Source organism: Nicotiana sylvestris, chromosome 11, assembly GCF_000393655.2.
Source record: "Nicotiana sylvestris chromosome 11, ASM39365v2, whole genome shotgun sequence".
Lineage (NCBI taxonomy): Eukaryota > Viridiplantae > Streptophyta > Magnoliopsida > Solanales > Solanaceae > Nicotiana > Nicotiana sylvestris.
Genome location: NC_091067.1, coordinates 123,785,259 through 123,812,449, shown reverse-complemented (window position 1 = coordinate 123,812,449; position 27,191 = coordinate 123,785,259). Strand labels below are relative to the sequence as shown.

The 27,191-nt window shown below is 42.5% G+C and overlaps 1 protein-coding gene and 1 pseudogene across 1 annotated transcript; both read right to left on the bottom strand.

The window, feature by feature from the left end:
- Positions 1-1,016: 1,016 nt before the first annotated feature.
- Positions 1,017-7,528, bottom strand: LOC104226243 (coatomer subunit beta-1-like; annotated as a pseudogene).
- An 18,354-nt stretch (positions 7,529-25,882) lies between these two features.
- On the bottom strand, positions 25,883-26,956 carry LOC138881600 (uncharacterized). Its single transcript, XM_070161837.1, has 2 exons — positions 26,322-26,956; positions 25,883-26,057 (listed from the first exon to the last, which is right to left on the bottom strand). The coding sequence occupies exons 1-2, from the start codon at positions 26,954-26,956 to the stop codon at positions 25,883-25,885; spliced, it is 810 nt and encodes a 269-aa protein (XP_070017938.1).
- Between the last annotated feature and the right edge of the window lie 235 nt (positions 26,957-27,191).

Below are 27,191 nucleotides of genomic sequence, written 5' to 3'. Positions count from 1 at the left end.
CTAGTACACACCAGCTTTTCAAAATATGTGTAATATCACGCACCAATAATATCGTGACACGTGTCAAAATAGAAAGAAAATACACAAAAATACCTAATTTACACCATAATTAAAATTTCTTCTTTAAAAAAAAGAAAAAATAAATAAAAAAGATCCCCTTTCCCGCTTTTAGTAATTCCTTCCCCCCCCCCCCCGCCCCAACCCACTTAATCATCTTCTCCACAATCTTTCCACCATTAACGCCATAGTTAGTAGCGCTGTGTCCCATTTTCTCAATATTGCCAATGGAGCTTGACTCTTAGAGATGAATAAGAGCTAAAGATGCCCATCTTCTTCTACAAAAAAGTTTTTATTTTTATTAAAATCACCATTGTCATAACAGTACCACTATCGCCATTAATTTTTAGAGCAAAATCCACAAACACTATAAACCCCCTTTTCAAACCCATTCAATTAAAAAAAATTGAAGTCAAAGAAAGAATCAACAGATCTGAAAATAAAATTATGAAAAAATATAGAGAAACTAGTCATTGATTTCATTAGCAGATATGAAAGGGTTAAATCTTGGAGGAGATGACTAATAATTTAGAACTTGGATCTAGCTCTACAATTATTGTTGTGTTTTAGAGTTTAATCTATGGAGAAGATAAAGTGGGTGGCCAGGGGAAGAGGAAAACGTGTGGGGTGGTAGGGTGTGGAAAATAGACCAAATTATCTGGAGATAAATAGTTAAAAATAGAAAAAGAAAAATTGACTCAAAAAAAGTTTAAAAGTAAAAAAGGCTAGACATATGGCATTTAAGTAATGATTAAGACCCAAAAGTTTTACATTCACCCGCCTCTTTTACGTGTAAAATACGCGCGCGCCATCTGTCAAATGTGGTGTGTACTAGATACACTTTAAAAAGGTTGCGTGTGTAATATTATTATCGTCCACAGAAAGTGTGTAAGAGGGATTTGGACCATAGATCAGGGGACAACTTATGTATTTTTACCCATTCGTTGGATATTTAACGGTAATGGAATATTTTTACCTTTATATCAGCTTTTTCAAACAACAGTTCGATATTTTTCTTCTATGACAAATATAATAGACAATTCATTTCTACTTCAGTCTTTATGCCTTGCTGAAGCCATGCCACATAATAGGTACCCATAGAATTAGTTTCTGAACAAAAACTACATAAAAAGGGCCACCTAATTTAACCATCACGGGAAAACATAAGGTAAAACCAAATAACGTTGTAAAATCTCTTTAAAGATGGGGAATATAAGATACCGGCATATCCAGGTCATACTAAATTCCGGTTGACCTGATCAACTGCCTTGAGTGTTATCTTGTCCCCCAAGCTAAGTGCAATTCCTTGCGTTTTGCTCCTTATCCTAATATAACCACTCAGCTTAGCATCTGCTTGTTTCTCAATGCTTACATTCACCAAAGCATCCTCACCAAACACACTCCTTGCATACAAGTTAGCAGCAAGGAACCCGCATTGCCCTTCCAAAGCAGACCTGAAATTTTGCATGAAAGCACATCCGGAGATATAGTGTCAATAAAGCCATGCATCACAAGAAAAAATGACATTACTCAGTATAACCACATGAGTAAGAGAAAAAAATGAACCCGAAGGCCAATGTGGAGTTTGAAGCCATTAATTTAACAAACTCATTTTAAGTGGTTAAATTACATCCAACAGAGAAAGAAAACAACGGTACAAAGAAGAAGCTAAACTCCAATAACAACAAACTACCTATTTCCCCTAGATGCATAACTAGTATGATCCCAATCTGGTCAAGTTTACCACTTTTCCCTTGATAAAGTAACATGTGCTATCATCCAACTCAAGATTCTTTCACAATTTCTGAATATACCAATACCAAAACTTTTCTTGGTGCGCAATGTAAAACCTGTAATTGGAATAGACAGATCCCCCCTGATACTCTGTTCTCACGACTTCTGAGACTACCTATCATTTGGAAAGCTCCGAGGTCTTAACAGTAACTGTTTTAGCAAATATGAAACCAATGGTCCTAATATCCTAAAGGAGGCTAGAAGAGTACTCCTAAACAAGTCTAATCCCAGCCATATGCAAAAACCATGATAGACATGAAGAGTCATTTAAGTACTTCCAGATTTTCACACAAGTAGACTTAAAAAGAAAATGAAACCCAGACACTTGTTTTTATGTGCACACATTCTTCGTATCCGTAATGGAAAATAATAAACACTTAGTTAAACACAACACGTCTCTCATCAATAATGAAGTTCTAAGTTTATACAGCAGAATAATCCTAGGGCTACAGGTCTTGTTACGATAGATAATACCTTACCTTTTCTTTTACTAATTGTCTCCAAAACAAGTTCTCTGTATCACGACTTTGGACTATGAAAAATGGGAAATGCAATAATCTAGAATTAGATGGTATGGGTATCAATCATGACAAAATCAAAAATTAGAAAACACAGACATAAAAATCAAGCACCAACCGTCCATATTTAGAGGCGGCAAGCAGATAACTTACAGTGCAGTAAGGCATTTCATGTTGGTTGATTTGATTATATGGTCAAGGAATTCTTTTTCCTCCTGAATGACAGTGTTGACAGCAACCTGCAATGCAGACAGTTAGTGGCTCATTCTCAATTCATGCGGACATTGCTCCGCAACGTTGATGGTAAGACAAACAAGAGATTATTTCAAAGTTTAGAGACTAAACAGTGCATTGATTTTAATCAATAAACTCCACAAAGAGATCAACATTTACAAAATTAGCTTGAGAACTAGATCACTTTCAAGCCATTAATAATCTATAGAAGTATTTAGTAAACCCATGCATAACCTAAATTTTGATCCCACATAAACCAAACCATAAGATTGTAAATCATCAAAAACAACAAAGAACGACTATACCAAATATTAATTTTCATTTCTCCAACAAAAAATGAGTTGAATACTAGGAAAGAACAATTCAATGATGGTAAAATAGCAAGGAACAGCATCTTACCTTGTTTTCCCACTCAAATTCTGCCCACATTGTTCTAAAAGCAGCATCACTGCACACTGCAGGAGAGATGTAATCCATGATGTCAATATGGATATCGTTTAGCACAACCACTGTCCGCTCAAGCACATTAGAACTCTCATAAACAATGTTCCCAAAAATTACGCCCGTCTCAGTTGAAGACACCTTGATGTTTGCTTTTATCTGTTTGCTTGACTCAGGAGCAAGAGTATAATTCTGTGGACGCTCAACAAGTTTGAGATCACCCATTGTTGCCAATTCCAAACATAAATTCTGGAGGGTCTCTTTAGTTCTATTAATAACTGTCACATCCAGGACAATATCATAATGATGAACTGTCACGTATGCATCAGCATAAACAGGATCACTAAATCCCGTGAGTTGCAGAACCCGATTTAGTCTATTAGCATCATTCTCATCCTTGACAAATTCTCCAGTGGCACGTTTCAAATCATCGTGGACTGCATCTTCCAACTCCAGCTGGCTCATGCCCTGGCAAACAGAAATGTATTTATGACATGGAGGAACAAATTTCAACTGCATTGAAGCACCAAAAAACGAAACACCACCTTTAACTAGATGAGCTCTGCCATTATGTAGAAACGACTCAAGATACATATATTAAAGAAAGAAAAAGAAACAATTCAAATGCAAACATTTGAGCTGTTGGTACATCATCACCCCCCAACCCCACCCCCCCAAAAAAAAAATAAAAAAAAAGGAGCTGTTTTAGTTTTTGAGTGACCTGCACTCTAAAATTGAAGTCGCAGCTGGTATTCATATTCAATTGAACTTTTGAGACTTGATGCTTAAAGAAACTTATGCAATGTGATATGCATGATTTTCTTAATGTGATTGAAACAGTAGTCCAAGAAACAAGAGGCAAAATTTGAAAGCTCTGGAAAAGCTGGAAATAAGCTAAGTCTGTCTTTGGATGGTGAAATAACACTTAAAGCACCTTTCTTAGAAGGTTGTGACAGGAAGGTGGAAAAGTGAGATAAAATAGCAAAGAAACCTACATCCACGCAAGGTCTACAAAGCATAACGAATACACCGTAGGGATTACAGATAAAACCCTCATAATACGATTTAGTGGTCAGTTAAGATAGTTCTCACAAATATATTAACTGAAGTATGAGAAAAGAGCTACCGGAACCTCCTTGTTAATCAAACATATAATGTTCAAATAGAAGATTCTTACCCTCCTACTCTTCAAATGGTAGAAATCAATGAGGTCATCTGGCTGAGAGTGAGAAATTTGAGCCTTTGCATTTATCTCTTCTGTCTCTCGCAGCTGCTTATCAGACAGCATTGTAACAAAACTCTCGTGGCAAGAGTTCAACCAGATCTTCCTGACCTCATTCCCAGTGTTACAGAGCAATCTTATGCACAGAATTATCCTATCATAGGAATCGTTATCAATTGGGTGTGGAAGAACTGAAGATTGCCCTAGCTGTATCATTGAGACCATGATCAGTAATGTATTAGTTGTTGCTTTGTTCACTTCAACTTTAGATGGCTGAACTTCTTCCAATCTCAAAACGAGCTTAGTCACGGTGCAAGCAACAACTGCCCCAAGGAAGAAATCACCAGTTAGCAGAAGAGATCTCAGATTTCCAGTGGTCAAAGATCCTTGAAGAAAAAACGGTTTCAGAGGCAGCACTTTGAGTAGCATATGTCCCATCAGCAAGGACAGCAGGTCTTCTAGATGAAACAGTAGTGGAGTTTATTTGCTGAGACTTTTTCGAAGAATCATTAGCTTCACCTTCCTCAGAAACTGAATAAAATGGTAGATCACCAAGGCACTGCTTGATAGTTGCAATGCCACTCTCAACTTCAGAAAGAAATAGACAATACTCTCCAATGATCCAAAGGGCACATGAACAAACAAGTGCAGCTCGAATTTGGTAGAAAGTATCCAGTAGCCTTGTCACAATGGAAACCCTTGATTTTGGGTTTGTTTCAATAATCTCACGGACAAAAACAACCACATCAATTGCAGAAGCAACATTGTTATAACCCAAGAAATCCATCAACAGATGGACAACTGTACTTGCGACTTCCGGAAACTTAACAGCACAGGAATGAATGGCTTGGATAAGCATTTGACGGTACTCACCATTCTTCTCAAGTTCACCACTCTGGGTTTTCATAACTTCTTTCTTCAACGTGAGAACAACCTCATTGTTATTACGGGGGGTGATCAACTCAAGAACAATGTCAAGTGTTTTTCTCCTGATGTCAAGGTTCGGACTTGAAAGCGCTCTGAGGACATCCATAATCATATCAACCATGATCTCCCTATGAGAAGATTTCAATTCATTCAGTCTATCAAGCACAATAAGCTTCACATTGTTGTCACTCTGAGATTGTAGAAGTTGACAATAGGTATTAGCTGCAGCTCTTATAGCAGTTGGGGCAGAAGACAAAGAAACTAGAGTCCCAGCACATTCATACACAACAGCAGCAGAAGGGACAATAAGTAGTGATATAATTATCTTGATGTACTTCCCTTTCTCCCCTTTGTTTGTCCTGCAAACTTTTCGGACCAAATCCAAGACAACCATCTGGAGTAACTCAACCCAATCAGATACTCTATCAACATGGGTCAAGAGATAATTGACAGCACGTTCCTGAGCACATTGGAAAAGCATCAGAAATGCGTTCCTTTTAGCTGATGGATCCTGCTCCGTGGTAAGGACGTTCTCAATCTTCTCTGGTGCATCTGCCAGGAGCTGCTCACCCTGTGGAAGCTTGTAAACAGCCATGACAGCAAGAATTGCATTTCTCCGCACATACGGATGCCGGTGCTCCAAGTTGCTCATAATAGATGGAAACAAAGGTTCAATTATATCAACCTCATTCAGGCGACAAAGGAATCTCAAAGTAACTCCACGAATGTACTCATTTGGATGCTGCAAGTTATTCCTCAAGTTCTGACAAATTAGGACCATTTCAGGCAGCATGCTCCCCTTAGAATCGGTCTTCTCAATAGTCTCCAGATACAGAAGCAGCAGCTTGTGTATCGTGTGATCCTCAGAGGGCAAGACATATCTAATAATAGTAATAAATAGCTGGGGTAGTGTTTCACCATTCAACAAAAGCATGACGGCCTTCTTCATAGCATCAACCTTGGCAGGAACATCATTCCCTTCGAGGGCTTCCTTGATCTCATTGACAAGAGCTGGTGTCCCCTTATCAAAGTGTATCAGCAAAGAACAGGACTTCTCCATTTTATTCTAGTTGCTTACCTGAAACTTAAAGTTTCCCATAAGCTTCAAGATAACATATTATAACTTTTGATAAGAGAGAATAAAGTTGCAAAGGTCAGAAAAGAGTCCAACTTTAGTTTAGTCGAAACATTTAAATTACTCTAAGGCAGTTCAATATAAAGAACTACTCAGCAATGATTCTTTGATTATAAAAGAGCAAAGCCATTCAGAAAAGTCAATTTTTTCCCATGGGGTGTCGTCCTGTGTCAATGAAGTGGGAGGAAAACCATGATGCCTCAGGTTCAAATCTCAGCAAAGGCAAAAAAAATACTACCTAAGCCTTGGTGGACAGAATTACACGATCCCTTTGCTAGTGGGAGGTAGCAGGCACCCGGTGGACTAGTCGAGGTGCAGGGAAGCTGGCTCAGACACCACCGTCATTAAAAATTAAACTTTTAACAAAGTTTGTTAGATTTATAATAAATGCTACCAGCAGAATGAGGAGGTACAGCGGTATTAGATCACCACAGCCTAGTACCAGATTTTACTCTTCCACAAGTCACATCAATACTCAAATCACACTGCAGGGGCGGAAACGCATGGAAAATGTCATCAACCAATCAATCAATCAATCAACAATGCGCAATTCCAAATTAGATGGAGTAAGGCTATTTGAATCCGGCATACAGCGAGCTCTATGCATCGGGCATCAAGCTAAATGATACAAGTGAATCACCCAACACTTTTAATCCAAAAATTAATCAAAATCATTAATGCTCAGCTCAGCATAGGCGGATCTAACCCTTCCCAACAAGTTTGGTTCTGAGCTGCTTTCAACTCGGATCATGTATACATTTTAAATAAAAACATATATATAAATAAATGTGCAAACATAATACTACTAGTATACTACTTCCGAATCTACCGACTCCGAATTGTAAACTAAACAGTGCAGTTCGGCGGCATAATTCAACAAGACAAATAGCCCTAACAATCAAATTCCGTAAAATAAAACAGAGAAACAAATCTAGGATGAGAAAAAAATGACTTACCGGATAGAAATGCAGAAATGGTTGAATCGAAGTGAATCTTTTGAAGAGAGTTTGGTAATGAGGAATTTGTGGGTGTTTGAGGGTAAGGTGAGAAAAGGGGAGTCGGGAGAAATGGTGATCGGAGGGTGGGTGGTTTTAAGGAGGGAGAAAGTTTGGTGTCTTTACTCAGATCTGCGAGATCCGCAGAGTGAGTCTGGTATTTTGTATTTGTAACGAGTCTGGAGCAAAGCTTAAAAACTACTGTAAGAAAAAACATAAAATAAAATAAAAAGATTAGCTTATTAAGAACAAGAAAAAGAGGAGAAATATTATTGTTTGATTAGCCTCACATAAAATACAAAAATATGGATCACCCCACATAATTTATACTTTGAAATATAGTCTAATAGTATTCGAATTTGTAATGAGGATGAGATTGTGAATTCTTGGCAATTGAACTGTCAGCATTAGATATTTACATTAATGTTTGTATATTTTTATCAATGTTTCACCACCTCAAATATTTGCTTTAACTACTATAAAAGATTATGAATAGTATTAAGAGTTTTTATTTAATTATTGCAATATAATATATTCTTCGAATTTGTGTCTGGTACTTTAATATTTTTATAGTTTTTCGGTAAAATATATAATATCTCTAACCTTGTCTATTTGGTCTATTTCGGTCCGTTCTTATATGAATGTAAGTCATTTTAAGTATGTTAGATCAAATTCCTTGTAACTCCAAAATATTGACTTAAATAGAATTAGTTCTTACTATTTTGGAGGATTGCTTGTTTGTATAAAATAAGTTTCGCCATTTAAAAGTACAACTTAAATACGCACCTCAATCTTCATGAAGATGCACAAAAAAATCCGCTTTTCCTTCTAGATATACGTGTATAAGGGGTTAGATTTGGAATTTTAAGTCAGTGCGTATAAAGTAGATGTGAACCAATTTCTTTCGGATAATAGTTTAAATTTATAATACACAATTGAGCTTCCACACACCACTACCATCAAATAATAGTATATATATATATAGATTTGGAATTCTAAGTCAGTGCGTATAAAGTATAAGTGCATTGTAAGAGAGAACTCTTTATTTTATTTATGTCATTAACTTTTTGGCTTCTTGTTTTGGAGGCATATTTTCTTGATACCTACTGTAGACAATAAATTTGCGTCGAGAAAATAAAATCAAGACCGAAAATACGCAACAATCGTAGTATTTGATTTCAAATAATATGAGTGTACAATCTCTATGATTCCTCTGATTCTACTTTTCGATAGTAAATAAATTCAAGGGCCTTTGAGCTTGATCTTGAATATGTAGTTGTTGTCACGAATGATGATCTTGTTCTTGAGCTTGAGCTTGATTGCTTGGACTTGAACTTAATTTGGTCTTCGTTCTTGAGCTTGAAATTGATTTGTTTGTGTACGGCGAAATCGGAGGGTCCAATTTCTCATCATTAAGACATTTCAGAAGATCATCTCGAAGCATCGAGGCTACAAGGTTGTGGTCGAGTTTCCTACCTCGAGGTTCGTCAACACTCAGACTCAGGATAACAACGACCTCGGTAATGGTAGAAATGGGAAGCTTCCTAGGCGCACAGCTAGGACTGACAAGGCCTAGTGGGCTACTTGTTTACCGTGAAAATAGTAATAACAATTAAATTTGTTGATGGGACTCTAAAAATATATGATCTATTTTTATGATAGTTGTTAAAGCAGTTGATGTTAGATATATGAAGATAAAAGGTGAAATGCGAGCTAAAACAAAGTTACAATCAAACCGAGGAGTTAGTTGTCCGGGCCTCGGACTAACCGATAAGGGACCTCGAGGTCGATGCCTGGGCTCGGGCTCGAGCTATCGGGGATAACCGGGAAGGGACTAACAATCAGAATATAATTAAAGGAGGCTCTTTATGGCCAATAACAAGCAATAAATGAAGAACAAATAATAAACAATAGCGTCGGATAAATATGTTAGAGAGAAAAGAGAGGGAGAGTTGTTATTTATCTTATGTAGAATAGTTGGAGCAACAACAGCCCTCTACAAAGTGGTGAGGATCCCCTTTATATAGGAGGAAAAATCCAACATAATACAAAATGCATTAATTGTAAAGGTATGGAGATGGGACGACTAGACGTGATACCAGGCTCTGCCAGTGCTATCTGCTCGCCTTGGGAACTCCCCGTGCTCGGCATCGTCGTTGGGTCGAGTGTAAATGGATATCGAGGGAGAGAACTCGATCGCAACCTCGCAGCCTCGAGATCTCCATATGACTTTCCGAAACACTTAATGACGAGAAATCGGTCCCTCCAATTTTACTATATACAGATAGTCTCCATGTTTCTTGGAATGAAGTAATAGGAAATGATTTTGAGTCGTCGTTCCGAGGGCACCATTGCCATGACGTCAACCTATAAGAGCATTAAATGCCATGTCCCAAAAAACCGTGCAAGGGTTGCCGTCAAATATAATTATCGAGGAACCCACGAACTGCTATTGGCTCGTCCTTTCCGTTGCCCAAGCATTTTCTATAAATACATCGACTGTTTGATAATCCTCATCTTCGTAGCATCTTCAAATTCACGAGTCCATACCCATCTTCTTTTGCACTCTTCCATCTTGCTTTCTGAGAGGAAATTTTACCATTGCTATGGCCAGGACTTTTAGAACGGTTCCTCGGTGGAATGAAGCCGCGTCTTCATCTCAGTCGTCTAAGGAGAAAGCCAAAGTGGTGCCCACCTTGGAACAGTATACTCCCTCCAAGCTTGATATGTTAAAAGCTTTTACCGTCGATATCACTTCATCCATACTGGGCCGATGTGAACATGTGTCCCAATACATTAGTGTCGTGACCAACATCGAAACAGTGAAGACAGACTGCCGATGGGGAGAGGCAATGAAGGTGGAAATTCTTGGCCCCGATGAAAATATAACAGACTACAAGACCGGCTTCCTTCAGGTGTATACCCACCCGTTCACCTTGGGTCCTGTTGAGTCCTCTGAATCTTCTAAATCCTCTCCCCCAGAAATAGATCCGGTTATCCTTGATTTTTGTGACAAATATCATGTGACGCTTGTCCAGATCTATCCTGTTGTCTGGAGGATAGTATTGATGCTACGTTATTTCACCGAAGGGGTTGCGGTCGAGGTTGTTACCCTCAACCATTTGATCAGGTTGTACATCCCTTGATTTTACCGAGGTTTGATCAGGCTCCATCATCGATCCAAAAGTCATTTTTCTCGAGCACCAACGAGGGGAATGACCGATGATGGATGAGCAGGTTCATCCGGGTAAGGACCTCGGCCATTATTCCGGCCCGGATGATGCCTTTTTCGGAGAGATGGAACACACAGCGTAAGCGATTCTCCCTTAACCATGTTTTGTAATTTTCTTCCCTTTCCCTGGAATGATGACCTCTTTGTCGTTTCGCGCAGCCGCTGCTTGGTACCCCGAGGCAGTTTCAGACTTGCCGGGGTGGATCAGATGGTTAGACATAGCGTTCACGTATCATGTTCGGTCTTGGACCGACCTGGACAAGGAGAGATGGGTGGCCAAGAATCATGGTAGAGCTTTTTTGTTGTCTATGTCTTAGATTTGCACTGTTGCATTTCTCCCTGCGCCCCTTATGCTGACAAATTATGGTTATCGTGCTTGTGCAGGCCGGGAAAAAATATGGAGATGAGGTCACCCCCTGGTGGTGGGACGGAGGCTTCAGAGCCCGACAAGGGCAAGGAGAGAAAAGGCAAGGCAGTTGTCGACCTTCCTACGGCAAAGAAACCCCGATCACTCGAGCATCAAACCACTGCTAGGACCTCTGCTTCAACTTAAGGGGCAAATCTCGGCACCGAGGATGAGGATGACGATGAATGCCAGTTAGCACGGAGGATGAGATCGAGTGTAGGAGCCTCACAGGTGCCTCAATCAGAGGCTGCTGATTCTGGGATGGCTGACTCAGGTCGGTCCCGTAAACCGGAGACCCTTGATGAGGGTGTTAATGTGGCCTCGGATTGCATGACAGGGTTTGGCGCAGTTTCTGTTGGGGGGACCGCTGCCATCGATCTTGAAGGGTCAGGGCCCAGAGCTTTTTAGGAGCAGGGGTTGCCTTTTGGAGAAATCGGCGACATGATTGATTTCATCTCATGCTTTCAGGTCTCGTCAGGGGAACTGAGGGACGCTCGAGAAGCAAACGTCATCAAAGTAGGGATTCCTCTCCAAGGGGGAGACTCCCTTGCCAATATCTTTGACGGTGTTAGCGATTGTGTTAGTCTTGACGTTACCGACGCCGTCAAGGCGGCAGAGAGATTCATGCGGCAGGTGATATCCATACTTTGTGTATTTCTTTTAGTCTTGGGCATCATTCTTCGTCTTTCTAACTTTCTGCTATACCGCAGTGCAAGGATATGTATGATCATGCCCTCCTTCGACTCTGAGAGGAGCTTTCTTACCATGAAAAGGAGTGTAAGAAACTTACCTCGATGATGGGGGATTCGGAGGCTCACTCTGTCCTGGGAAAGAAGGAATTAGGAGAGCTCTGAGCTGCTTTGGACAGAGCACTTCGGGAAAAGGCTGACCTTGCTGCGCAGGTATTTTGCGTTGCTTATACTCGATCTTTGCTCCCATATTCCGACATAAATTGGCTTACCTTTTTTTGTATGTATAGCATAATGGTTCGCAGATTAGCCAACTAAACACGGAGATCTTCGGGCTGAGGAAGCAAAGCGAAGTAGCGACTGAGGAGTTGGCGTCATCCCATGATCTTCTCGAGAATACTCGTAAGGAGATTGTTGCCTTGGCCGCGGCCAAGTCCATGGTTGAAAGAAATGCTTCCACTTATCAGGAAAACGCAGCCACGACGTATAAAATAGCTTATGACGTATTGATAGCAGTTGAGCAGAAGCTAGCTCGAGCTATTAATCATGCTAAGGAAGAGGCGTGAAGAGAGACCCTGGAGGAGATCGGAGCCAGAGGCATTGACCTGTCAGTTGATCTCGAGGAAGCCTACGAATTGGAGAGAGAATTGACGCTATTAATTGTCCCAAATGAGGGCGAAGATAGTGGTTATGAAGAGTAGTCCCTACGTCGTTTTATATCCCCCTCCTTTTCCTTTTGTATGCAGCCCCCCATGGGATGGATCTTGTAAGGATGTTTCTTGTGGATACGTTTTTGGCAATGTAAAAAGAGGGACTTTTCTTCTTTTAGTTTTTTCAGTTTTTCTTTTTTGTTCCTTTGCTTTCACGGATTTAGACTTTCGACTTTGACGTTAGCCTTTTGAAATTCGTTCTTGGAGCGACCGGGACCCTCAAATTGGGCCATGCCCTGGGGTTAAATTGATAGCCTCTAACGGGCCGGTGCCGACGATACCGAGGAGCCCCCGAGGCCTTACAGTTTCTCGAATTCTGCTGGGTTATAACATTTGCTCGACCTGGTAAAGGGGGGCCCCAAGGCGATTCTGCTAGTGCATTTCCCTAGGAGAGGGTGATGTTAACACGACCAGAATTAATTGGCCTTTTGGGTAGGCGGGCAGTTGCTGCGTTGCCCCTATATATTCATTCACTTGCCTTTCCAATGGTGATTCTGCTACTTTGATAGACTATCTCTTCCACAGAGCCTGGCGTTTTGTGCTAGTTTTTCTGTTGCTTCAATTCAAAATTTTTGCTCAGATCCACATCTTTCTCCTCCTATTCTACCGTAGCCATGACTGCTACGTTGATGTCCGACTACCGGGGAGAGGGGAGTTCTTCCTGTGCTCCGCATTCGGTTGGCAATAGCGACGCACCGCCGATGCCCAGCGAGCGGGCCTCGAGGTGCCCTGCCTCAAGGAGAACCGTCACGTGGGGGAGGCCTCCCAATGTTTCGGGTCACCAGGAGCATGTGTTGAGGATCATCTCATTAGTGGGAGAGGAAAACCTCGAAATGATCAGAAAAGATTGTGGATGGGTAGAAGGTGTGGTATTACAAGTACCTTCTTCCGAGGAGAGCGTCACGATATATGTTGAGGGGTTTTTTAGCGTATATACGCATAGTTTTGCATCGGGTCCCCCCTATCGGGTCGTGTTTGATTTTTGTCAGAGATATTGGGTTACATTGGCGTAGGCTCACCCCTTCCATTGGAAAATAGTACATACGATGAGATACTTTGCCAATAAGGCCGGGATAGAGTTTACCCTCAACCATCTTGTGAGGTTATATCAGCCACTGCGTTATAGGGGTTTGATTGCTCTCCAGCGTCGATCCACCCGAGCTCATGTCATCGGTAGCGAAGAGGACGAAGATCGTGAATGGATGAATCGGTTCGCTCGGATTCGAATGACCGATGTCATTTCTAGAGACCTTTTGCCATTTCCTCAGAAATGGAACTTCACACGTAAGTGTCTCATCTGAATTATCATCATTTTGACAGGAGGCAGGCTTCGTAATAATATCTTTCCATTCTGTATTTGTAACAACTCATCGGTCATCGAACAAGGTCCCCGATTTAGTCGAGTGGTCTCGTAAGCTAGCAGCTTGATTGATTTATGATAGGCGCTGGTGGCGAGATCTGTCTAATGGGAGATGGGAGGCGAATCACCGTGGTAGGTGTCTGGTATTTTGTTTCCTAAAAATGGCGCTTTTCTTGTCGGCTTATTAACTCAACTGCCATAGGTATCGGAGATTTTTCCTAAATGAGGTCGTGTCCTCTGGGGGAGGAGGAGAGATTGGTGGCCTCGGGATCGAGGATCGACGACAAACAAAAAAATGCTACGGGGTGCGGAGGAGCCTGTAGTGGGGCGACTCCTTCTCAGCGGTTAAGAAGAAGAGATTCGGTCGATCGGCTACCTTCTGAAGGTAGTAAGCCATCGGATATTGACTTGGCCTTTGACGAGGCTCAGCGGCTTGGCCTTATAGTGAGTTTTTGATTCCTGTAAGATCGTTCCGATCTCGCGCTCTTCTCTTTTTTCATTTAGTTTTCTTTTGTAGGCCTTCGACAGGCGCAAATTCAAGTTGCTTTGTTATGAGGCCCCGTTGCGGGAGGCTTTGGGTAGGGAGAAATCCCTTAAGCTTCTTTGTGCGGAAAAAAGGAAGCGAGCTAGTTTCCCTGCGGCGTGAGGTGGACTGGAGCCGGAGCCGTGAGATCTGCCTAGAAAAACAGGTACCCTGCATTCCATGCTGGCTTGCACTCCTTTTTTTTATCTTGGCGGCTTGATGTTTTAATATTCAGTTGGAGAATAAGGTGGAGGACCTGGGACAGCTCTGGGGCGAGGTTGGTCGAGCCAAATGCGAATTCAACCAGCTACAGGTGCATGTAAGAGCCCATTTTGTGGCCAAAGAAAGCGCTCTAGCCATGGTTTCTTCTCTTGAGGCACAAATCTAGACCGTTCGTGCGAATGATTCTGCATGGGCGAATATGATTGCAAGACTTTCGTCCGAGCTTTCGAAGGTGAAAACCGAGGTGGTGAATGTCTGAGCCAAGGCTGTGATGAGCAACACTAGGGCGGGACAGAAAGTGGCGGCCTATTTGAATAGTGCTACCGTTGCTAAAGTTGAACTGAAGAGAGCCTTTGATCGTACAAGCAGTAGCAAGTAGTATGCGAGGTGCAAATACCGGAGGGAAGTTCTTGAGGAGATCCACGCCAAGGGATTTGATCTCTCGGAAGAGATCTAGCAATCCAAAGGGGGGAGCATGATGCCAAGTTCCTTCTGTCTGATGCTGAAGATGGCGAGGAAGGGGTCGTCGGGCCGTAGTCACCGAGGGGGGACGTTCATTTCCTGCCTTGTTCTTGTGTACATAGCTTTCACAGTATGTTGTAAGCGAAGCTTGTATTTTATCACATGTACGTATAAGGGTGGAACCCCGCAATTTATGTCTTCTGTGTTTCCATTTGTCAAGATTCAACCAGGTCGATTCGACCTTTGAGCTAGTAGAAATTTTTAAATTCGTGATACGTCCATGAGGCTCATTAGGCTAGCGATAACGGCTCTCACGCTTTGCCCTCGGGTATATGTATTTTAACTATTTTGGGTTCAGTCTTCGAGTCGGGTTTCGACTCGAGCTCAATCGACCCTCAAGTTTTGTATTTGTGCGAGCTGGCAACAATGGCTCTTACGCCTTTGGTCGAAGAGACCTTCTATATATGTGGCCCTGAGGCTCATTAAGCTGGCAACACTGGCTCTTATGTTTTTCCCTTAGGCATGGATAGTTAGCTATTTTGGATCTGGTCTCTAAATTGGGTTGCGACTCGAGTTCATTTTGACCCTCAAGCTTTCAACTTTAGGCTGGCGACAATGGCTCTTACACTTTTGGTCAATGTGACCATTTAGTGTGTGTGGCCCTGAGGCTCATTAGGCTAGTGATAATGGCTTTTACGCTTTGCCCTTAGGCATATGTAGGTTTTGTTTTCCTCTCGTTAAGGACTTTTAAAATGATTTTGCCTGACCCATCGTCGGTTCGGGAAGAACCTCGATTTCAATTCATTTGTGGCAATGTTAGAGCACCTCGGAAGGTTTAGCTCGTAGGCTGAGTATCTCAAAGCCTTATGATTTGGAGCTGACATGGTCGAAGCTCTTTCGCATGTCGAGGGTAGCATGTTTAACCAGTTCTTTTCGAAGTAGATTCGAAGTAATGGCCTATGATTTTGTAGTGACGGTCGGGCGTCCCTGAGTCGCGTTAATTTGGTTGGTACAACCATGTGACCGTAGTCATTTATGTTTGGCCGGAGCCATTTTTGATCCCCGAGTGTAGTAGTTTAGGCGTCTACATCGAGGGTTTACAAAATTTTCATGCTTTTTGAGGTCTTACAGTTTTGTTGATACTTGGTACAGGTATGATTCATTCCTTGCTTGAGGTCTTACAGATTTCGTTGCTGCCTTAAATAGGTCTTACTAGACCGAGTTAGCCTTCTCGAAGTCTTATGGTCTCAAGTTTTTTAAATGAATGGCGATTGGCGACAGTCTCCGATTCATCGAGTTTGCTTAGGCTCGGGGGGCATACTTGTGAGCTTGGAATTGCCTCATTGAGGGCTTATGACTTTGGAGATTCCGACCCTGGGGTCATGCGCTTTCTGAGTTTGCGATGCCAGTCTCCGAGTGTTCGAGATAATTTTCCTTTTTGGAGATGTTTCGTGATTTTTGTGCTGCCTCATTGAGGGCTTACGAGTTTGGAGTCTCGACCCTGAGGCCATGCGGGCGCCGAGTTATTGACGCTAGTCTCTGAATATTTCGGGGCATTCTCGGTGAAGGAATCCTTGCTGTGAGAATGCTGAATTTTCTTTGGAGTATGAGATGCTTTAGTGAACGATATTCTTTGATTGTTTGGCATAAGTACATGTTGTTTTATTGCCGTAAGCCCGGCTTATGCGGACACGGTTCATTTGACCATTTGGCTCGGTACATCATTTCCTATTGGAACCTTGTTTGTCGTTCCCTGGTTCTTCCGAGTGGATGACCTCTCAAGGGGGTGCCCTCCAGTATTCTGGGTTGATTGCAAAAGAAACCTTGTATGCTTGTCGGATCCTCCTTAGGTAACGCATGAATGTTGCCTCATTAAAAACCTTGCCGGTAAAACCCATTTTGGGATAAAAACTCGGTCGAAGAAAAAGAGTGCAACAGACTCTTCGAAACCTCAAGGTCCTCGAGCTGGATTGGCATCTTGACTACTTTGGTCGATGGACTGTGCAGAAGTTATCGTAAAGTAGAAAATAGAAAAAAGGGGGACATGATTATACCTTAATGGCGATGGTGCTCTTGGATTTCCGCATTTGTTTGGCGGACTCAATGTGGTCCTTTATTTGGATACAACCAAGGATGTGTCTTAAAGATTATGTGGACGACATGCTGGGATTCGTCTGCTTTGTTCTTTTTGGTTGTTTCTCTTTCTCGGGATTGGTTCTTAGCTCGGTCATTGAGGAACTCCTGAAGGTGTCCGTTATCGAGTAGCCAGGCCACTTTCTCCCGGAGTTGCCGGCAATCCTCGGTTCTATGCCCGTGCGAGTTGTGAAACTCTCATATCTAGTTATAGTTTCTTTTTGAAGGATCCAACTGTATAGGCCTGGGCCATTTGGCATCCCTGATTTATCTAATGGCAAACACGATGCCCGATACATCGACGTTGAAGTTGTATTCTGATAGGCGAGGTTCCCCCGTTGGCCCCGTATCTCCGTTGAATCCGCCTCGGCTGATGAGTCCCCGAGGGTTCTGTCCTTGGTTCACCAATCAATCTTTGCGAGGTGGTTTGCGTCTCGGGACATTCCTCCTATCTTCGGGGTACGGCTGATACCTCTCTTTGTTCGATTTCATCTCCTTTTCCAGGAGTCTGCTCGGATATACTGAGCCTGAGGGGGCTCCTAGATGGTCATCCTCAACCCGATCTTTGACTGGTACCGGTTGTGGACGTCCGACCAGGTTATGGCGGGATACTCGATCAAATTCTCTTTCATCTGCCTTGAGGCCACTAAGCTTCGTTCGTTCAGTCCTTGAGTGAAGGCCTACACCGCCCAGTAATCGTAGATCGGGGGTAGTTCCATCCGTTCCATTTTGATACGAATTCTCAAATAATTTCATTCTCTCTCTGCTTAATCTTGAATACGTCGGACTTCCTTGTTGCTACTTTGATGGTACCGGCGTGTGCCTTTATGAAGGAGTCTGCTAGCATGGCGAATGAATCTATGGAGTTGGGAGCTAGGTTATGATACCACATCATGGCCCCCTTCAAGAGCGTTTCTCCGAACTTCTTCAGCAAGACGGACTCGATCTCGTCGTCTTTTATGTCGTTGCCCTTCACCGCGCACGTATAGGCAGTGACATGTTCGTTGGGATCTGAGGTCCCGTTATATTTTGGGATTTCTGGCATTCTGAACTTCTTTGGAATGGGTTTTGGAGCTGCTTCCTTTGGGAACATCTGCTATACGAACTTCTTCGAATCTACACCCTTCAAGACCGGGGGTGCGCCCGAGATTTGGTTGACTCTGAAGTTATAGGTTTCGACCTTCTTGTCATTGGCTACTTTTATTTTCTCTCCCGACTCGATCCTTTTGGTGAGGTCCTCCAGCATTTTTACGATGGTAGGATCGGCTACCTATCCATTGTTGCTCGATTTCTCTGGTACCTGTTCAGTCGGGGGAATAGTTTCCGGTGCTACTGTGCTAGAAGTCTTCAGGTGGCTTTGTAGCTGAGCAACAGCCAACTGTTGTGCCTGCAACATTTCAAAAATAACATGAAGACTAACTTCCTGTTTTTCCCGAGCTGGGGTCTTTTGGGCTTCTTGTTGGTCGCCATATTGTATGCTCCTGTACGTGTGCGAGGTTTCGTCGACCTGCTGTACGTCTTGCAAACCCGCGTCCGCTGGAATCGGTCCAGGCGCGTTGTCAGGGTTCTGTGGTGGCACACCAATAATTGGAACAACTACACCATTTTCTCCGTGGTTTTCAAGGTTATCGTTCTCAACTCTGTTCACTGAGCCAGACATTTTGACATGAAATCTAAGATCTTGGACAAGAAAAAGTGTGAAAGATAACTTGCTTTGTGTGACGAAACCAATAAGAAAATAATCACTATTATTTTTAGCCCTACGGTGGCACCAAACTATTTACCGTGAAAATGGTAATAACAATTAAATTTGTTGATGCGATTCTAAAAATACGTGATCTATTTTTATGCTAGTTGTTAAAGCAGGTGATGTTAGATATGTGAAGATAAAAGGTGAAATACGAGCTAAAACAGAGTTACGATCAAACCGAGGAGTTAGTTGTCCGGGCCTCAAACTAATCGATAAGGGACCTTGAAGTTGATGCCTGGGCTCGGGCTCGAGCTATCGGGGATAACCGGGAAGGGACTAACAATCAGAATATAATTAAAGGAGGCTCTTTATGGCCAATAACAAGCAATAAATAAAGAACAAATAATAAACCATAGCACCAGGAAAATATGTTAGAGAGAAAAGAAAGAGAGAGTTGTTATTTATCTTATGTAGAATAGTTGGAGCAATAGCAGCCCTCTACAAAGTGGTGAGGATCCCCTTTATATAGGAGGGGAAATCCAACATAGTACAAAATGCATTAATTTTAAAGGTATGGAGACGGGATGGCTAGACGTGATACCAGGCTCTGCTAGTGCTATCTGCTCGCCTTGGGAACTCCCCATCCTTGGCATCGTCGTTGGGTCGAGCGTAAATGGACATCGAGGGACAGAACTCGACCGCAACCTCGCAGCCTCGAGATCTCGATATGACTTCCCGAAACACCTTAATGACGAGAAATCATTCCCTCCGATTTCATTGTATACACTACTATAAGACCCGAATCAGGGTGTCATCTAGTTGTCACATCTTCGTATCTTGTAATTAATGCTTTTTGTACTATGTTGAGATTTCCCTCCTATATAAAGGGGATCCTTATCATTTTGTAGAACCATGTTGCTCCCATTGCTCCACGCGAAATATACAAGAATATTCTATTTGTTCTCTAACATATTCTCTTGATATTATTGCTTTCATTTATTATCTTCATATTTGTTCATCATTTATTGCTTATCATTGGCAATAAAGAGCCTCCGTTAATTTTATTATAACTGATAGTCATATTTCAACTGCCTTCGGTAGCTCGTAGTCAAGCTCCGGGATCGACCTCGAGGCCCGATAATTGGCCTAACAGTTTGATTATTGCCCATCCTTAACTCTCATTTCGTTTCTAAGTCTCATATACATAGCATTAACTGCTTAACAAACTAGCATAAAAATAGATCACGTATTTTTAGAGTCTCATAAACAAATTTAATTGTTATTACCATTTTACGGTAAACAGTTTGGCACCCACCATTGGGCTAAAAATAATAGTGATTATTTTCTTGTTGGTTTAGCTATACAATGCAAGTTATCTTTCATGCTTTTACTTGTCCAAGATCTTCGGTTTCAGGTCAAAATGTCTAACTCGGTAAATGGAGGTGAAAACAACAGTCTTGAGGACCATGGAGAAAATGGTGTGGATGTTCCAGGTATGGGTGTGCCACCACAAAACCCTGGGAACGCGCTAGAACCAACCCCTGTGGACACTGTCTCACGCGACGCCCAACGGGTCGATATAAGCTTGCATACCGACAGGAGCATGCGTCAGGGAGATCCGCAAAAAGCTCAGAAAACCCCGACCAGGGAAGAGCGTGAGGTTAGCCTTCATGTTATTTTTGAAATGTGTAGACACAACAGCTGGCTATTGCTCAGTTGCGAAGTCACCACAAAACTCCTAGCACAGTAGCACCGGGGACAGCTCCCCCAACTGAATAGGTACCGGAGAGATCAAGCAATAATGGGTCGATGACCGATCCCATCATCATAAAAATGCTCGAGGATCTCACCAAAAGGATCGAATCAGGCGAGAAAATGATAGAAGCCAACGATAAGAAGGTCGAGATCTACAACTCTAGGGTCGATCAAATTCCGGGCGCACCCCCGGTCTTGAAAGGTGTGGATTCGAAGAAGTTCATACAAAGGCCGTTCCTCGAGGAAGCGGCCCCGAAACCCATTCCCAAGAAGTTCACAATGCCAGAACTCCCAAAGTACAACGGGACCTCAAACAACAATGAACACATTACTGCCTACACTTGCGCAGTGAAGGGCAACAATATAAAGGATGACGAGATCGAGTCCGTCTTACTGAAGATATTCGGGGAAACACTCTCGAAGGGGGCCATGATGTGGTATCACAACCTAGATCCCAACTCCCTAGACTCATTTGCCATGCTGGCAGACTCCTTCATAAAGGCACATGTCGGTGCCCTCAAAGTAGCAACAAGGAAATCTGACGTGTTCAAGATCAAGCAGAGGGAGAACGAAATGTTGCGAGAGTACGTGTGTCACGACCTAAACCGAAGGGCCGGTACGAGCACCCGGTGCCTTACTCAACCGAGTACCAACGTAACATATCTTTCTTATCATACTATCATGAGTAAATGAGCCAGAAAACCCGTCATGAGATAAAAAGAATAAAACATAAGGGAATACTCAACATATGAAGACCCAACATGACATACAAACTTATATATGTGACATACGGGCCTATAAGGCCGACATGACCATTTGTAAACTCAAAATATAGGCCGACAAGGCCATACAAGTATCTATACACCTGACATCTGTCTACAAGCCTCTATGAGTACATAAAATTATAAAGGTCGGGACAGGGCTCCGCTATACCAATCAATACATATCCAAAGCATACTGACCAAATATGCAACTCCGGAGCAAGTGGAGTACACAACATCTTCGCTGAGCTGATAGCCTACTAGGAAGACTGTTAACCTATCAATCGGGACCTGCGGGAATGAAACGCAGCGTCCCTAGGCAAAAGGGATGTCAGTACGAATAAAGTACCGAGTATGTAAGGCAGGAAAGCATAAACAAGAACAGTAATGTAAAGAGAGATACATGAGCTACAACCTGTAACATCTGAGTGCCTCTGGGGGCTACTGATATGAAATGCATAATACATATATATACATAAACTTTTTAAAAACATTCCCCTCCGTGGGCATCATCATCATCATATCGTACCGGCCTCAAAGAGGACTCGGTAAAAACATACCCGACCATCATAAGGCTCGGTAGAATCGTACCCGGCCACATGGAGCTCGGTAAAACCCAACTGATCAGTGGTTGCACAATAGGTGTTGTACCCGGCCGACTATAGCGCGACTCGGTAGATTAAAATAGATACATATATATAATGCATGCTCGACTCATGGAATCATGTTCTCAACCTTTTGGAGTGATGTAAGGTCGTTGCACCTTCGATTAACATTATGGACATCATACCATCAATATGAATTTCACTAGGACTCAAGGATCATACATACTTTCTTAGAATAACTTTGTACGGAAAGAACAACATGAACAACCTTAGTTGCTAGGAGTAGATTTATTATGAACTCGCGTATCGTTTATGTTCATTTCATTTTAGATCATGCCAAAAGAAAGAATAAAGTGTCTTAACATACCTTAAACCCATTGAGTCCTTAATCCCTTCCAAGTAACTCTTCAAACAAGTCAACTTAATCTATCATAGTATAAGGAGATTCAAAATCAATGCTGAGCAAAGGCTAAGTCTATAACTTAAGCTAGTAGCTCGTTTAGTAAATTTGGGCAGCATCTCCCTTGGAACAAGGGCCTCCACAAATACCATATACCAATAACAACAACCAGAGAAATCCATCAACATATACGTCACGACCCAAAATCCACTAAGGGTCGTGATGGCGCCCAACACCGTTGTCAGGCAAGCCAACGCGGAAGTATTAGTAGATTCTCATTTTATCTACCCAACTTGGTTACAACGTTTCTAAATTTGGAATTTAAATCAAGTGATGATAAGCAATGTTTAATAATAATTATATAACCCAAAAGAACAGTCTACTAATGTGTGTGTCAAGACCTGGTGTCACAAACTGTGGGCAACTAGTAGAGTACACAACAAAACCACACTATCATACTGTCCGAAACAGAATAGACAGCAAAACTGTACATAAGAAAGATTTCTTCAGGCTGCTGAATGGCATGGGAGGGAAACATCTCACCGTAGAAGTCTCGAGTCTGCCCCGGGATACGCACCAGACTGATAGCCAGATACACCTGCCTCAGATCCTATACAATTAAGTACAAAAGTGTAGTATGAGTACATAAACAATATATACCCCGTAAGTATCCCGTCTAATCTCAAAGAAGTAGAGACGAGAGGTCGACTTGATACTCACTAGGGTTAAATAATATGGGAAGGAATTTGTAATAATCATGGATAGCACAGTTTATTGAAATTTTAAGACAAGGATTAGCAATTCTTTTTTCCAAATAATATCCTAGGTACCCATCTACATTTCAAGGCATATATGAAGTTCAGTCCATAGAGAAATACTAAGTAAAACATGCGCAAGCAATACCGAGGGATGTACAACACGATCCAACATAAAAGTAAATTGTGCACTGCCGAGGGTCGAACGGCTCGAACCATAGATGCATCTATTACCCCGCTTGCGAATCGTACATGCGAAGTGGTCAAATTTAAACAAACACAACACTTAGTCAATCATGAATTTATCAAGGAGCAGTTATCCAAGGAAAAGTCAATTCTCTTTTAACAATTCAAGAAAAATGGAGTTTAATCTTCTTAGAAATTCATTCGCAAATTCGATGTGGTTTGAGCAATTCAAATTGTCAATAATATTACAATATTCCAAGTATAGCATGCTTATGGGTCCTAGACTACCCGGACTTAACATGATAGTAGCTACGCATGGACCCTCGTCACCTAGTACGTACGTAGCCCTGCATATAATGGCAATTAATTCAATTATTATACCTACGGGGAAAATTCCCTCTTACAAGGTTAGAAAGGAGACTCACCTCGCTCCAAAGTGCACTCCAATACCAAGAATGAGTCCAAGCCCTCAACTCGGAGCCGAACAATCCCAAACTAGTTAAATGAAGTAAGAACTAATCAATATAGGCTCACAAGATCGAATTCTAGCTATTTAAGCGATTTCCCAACCATTAACACAAGTTTTCCTAAATTTTGACCTTGGGCCCACATGCCCGAATTCTGAGATTTTCCGAAGGAAGTTGTTCTCTACAACCAAAGGATCATTAATATGTGATTTCTAATTCATTTCATAACAAATTTCGTGGTTAAATCTAAGTTTTAGCAAAACCCTAGGTCTTGCTCCAATCCCTTGACTTTACCTAATTTCTAGTGTTTAATATACCTAATAAGCAAGTATTAAACTAAGGAGGGGTGGAATAAACTTACCTCAAAATGCTAAGTGAAGACCTTCTCTCAAAAGCTCCCAAATCGCCCAAAGGAAAAGTGAAAATGTCATAAAAATGACTTAGAACCCGTCTTTAATGAACCTCACTGGTTCAGTGATTTCCGCATCTGCAAGAATTAGACCGCATCTGCGAAGGGGGGAGGGAAGGCTGGGACCGCATCTGCGGTCTCAGGGACGCATCTGCGATTTCCTGGCCTGGCCACCTGGGCTGCTTCTGCGATGGAAGGGCCGCACCTGCGGTCCAAGAATCGCAGATGCGGTTATGACAGAAGCAGCAACCTTCAACCCTTTATTAAATTTTCCACTTCACTCGAGCCTCGTACGATTGACGCTTGGGGCTCCCGGGCCCCGCCCGAACATACCGACACCTCTAAAATCATGAGACGGACCTACTTGAACCCTCGGAACACTCGAAACAACGCTAAATCTAGGATTCACCCCCTAAAACCAATTGAATCAAACTTATGAACTTCAAGTTCTTAGTTTTCCTCTAACGACCCAAAACGCCCTTAAACTACTCGGATTGACACCAAATTTTACGGGCAAGTCTTAAATGATAGTTGACCTATACCGGGCTTCGGAACCAAAATACGAGCCTGATACCTAGAAAATCAATAATTACTTAGTTTCCTTGATTCTTTAAAACTTCAAATTAACAATTTTCCTAAAAGAAATCATTACTCGGGCTAGGGACCTCAGAATTCGATTCCGGACATACGCCCAGGTCCCATATTTTTCCACGGGCCCTCCAGGACCGTCAAATCACGAATCCGGGTCCGTTTTCTCAAAATGTTAACCAAAGTCAAACTTACTCTTTTAAGAGAATCCTACAAAATCAAATGGACATATTTCACTCAAAACTCTTCCAAATTCCCGAACCAACCACCCCCGCAAGTCGTAAGTTAACTAAAGCAAGCACGTGAAGTTTTATTTAGGGGAACTGTGTTCTAAAAGGCAAAACGACCGGTCGGGTCATTACATTCTCCACCTCTTAAGCAAACGTTCGTCCTCAAACGGACATAGAAACGTACCTGAAACGCTGAATAAATGGGGATATCTGCTCCGCATGTCCTCCTCGGACTCCCAGGTTGCCTTCTCGACTGGTTGGTCCCTCCACTGGACTCTCACCGCAGAAATCCTCTTGGACCTCAACTGGCGATCCTGTCTATCAATAATGGCAACTGGCTCCTCCTCATAACCCAAACTCTCATCCAACCGAATAATACTAAAGTCCAACACATGGGATAGGTCGGTGTGACACTTCTGAAGCATCGATAAATGAAAAACTGGATGAACTCCCGATAAACTGGGGGGTAAAACAAGCTCATAGGCAACCTCCCCAACTCTCCTCAACACCTTAAAAGGGCCAATGAACCTTGGGCTCAATTTGCCCTTCTTCCCGAACCTCATAATACCCTTCATGGGCAAGATTTTCAAGAGAACCTTCTCTCCAACCATAAATGATACATCATACGCCTTCTGATCCGCGTAACTCTTCTGTCTGGACTGAGCTGTGCGAAGCCTCTACTGAATCAACTTCACCTTATCCAAGGCATCCTGTACCAAGTACGTACCATACAACTTAGCCTCACCAGGCTCAAACCACCTGATAGGAGAACGACAACGTCGACCATATAAAGCCTCGTATGAAGGCATCTCTATGTTGGACTAATAGTTGTTGTTGTACGCAAACTCCGCCAAAGGCAAGAACTGATCCCACTGCTCTCTAAAGTCAATCACATATGCTCTAAGCATATCCTCTAAAATCTGAACTGTCCGCTCCGACTGCCCATCGGTCTAGGGATGGAATGCTGTGCTATGCTCTACACGGGTCCCCAACTCACTCTAAATGGCTCTCCAGAAATGGGAAGTGATCTGTCTGATATGATGGAAATAGGCACCCCGTGCCATCGGATTATCTCCCAAATGTAGATCTGAGCATACCTCTCTGCTGTATAAGTAGTCTTCACTGGAATGAAGTGAGCTAACTTGGTCAACCTATCCACAATGACCCATACTGAATCAAACTTTCGTAAGGTCCGCGGCAACCCAACTACGAAATCCATGGTGATGCGCTCCCACTTCCACTCTGGAATGGGCATCTACTGAAGTAGGCCATTCGGCCTCTAGTGTTCATACTTGACCTGCTGGCAATTCAGAAATCTAGCTACATACTCCACTATGTCCTTCTTCATTCTCCGCCACCAATAATGCTGCCTCAAGTCACGATACATCTTCGTGGCACCCAGATGAATGGAATACCGCGAACTGTGGGCCTCCTCTAGAATCTTCTCCCTTAGACCATCAATATTAGGAACACATAGACGACCCTGGAGTCGCAAAACACCATCCTCGCCAGTCGAAACCTCCTTGGCACCTTCCTGAAGTACCGTCTCTCTGAGAACCGCCAAGTGTGGATCATCGAACTGTCGGGCCTTGATCTGCCCCAATAATGAAGACCGGGTAACCACACATGCAAGAACTCGACTAGGCTCTGAAATGTCCAACCTCACAAGTTTGTTAGCCAAGGATTGAACGTCCAAGGCTAGTGGCCTATCCGCTGCTGGAATGAATGCCAAGCTACCCATACTCTCCGTCTTTCTGCTCAAAGCATTCGCGACCATATTCGCCTTGCCCGGGTGATAAATAATGGTGATGTCATAATCCTTCAGTAGCTCAAGCCGCCTGCGCTGCCTCAAATTAAGATCCCTCTGCTTGAATATATGTTGCAAACTGTGATGATCGGTATAGACCTCACATGATACCCCATACAGATAATGCCTCCATATCTTAAGGGAATGAACAATCGCAACCAAATCTAGATCGTGCACAAGATAATTCTTCTCATGAACCTTCAGCTGACGCGAAGCATATGCAATAACTCGCCCCTCCTGCATCAATACGCATCCTAATCCAATGCGTGAAGCGTCACAATATACTGTATAGCCGGAAGGCAACACAAGAACTGGTGTTGTAGTCAAGGCTGTCTTGAGCTTCTGAAAGCTCTCTTCACAATCATCGGACCAACGAAAAGGGGCACCCTTCTGGGTCAATCTAGTCAAAGGTGATGCAATAGATGAAAAGCCCTGCATGAATCGTCGGTAGTAACCTGCTAACCCTAGGAAACTCCTA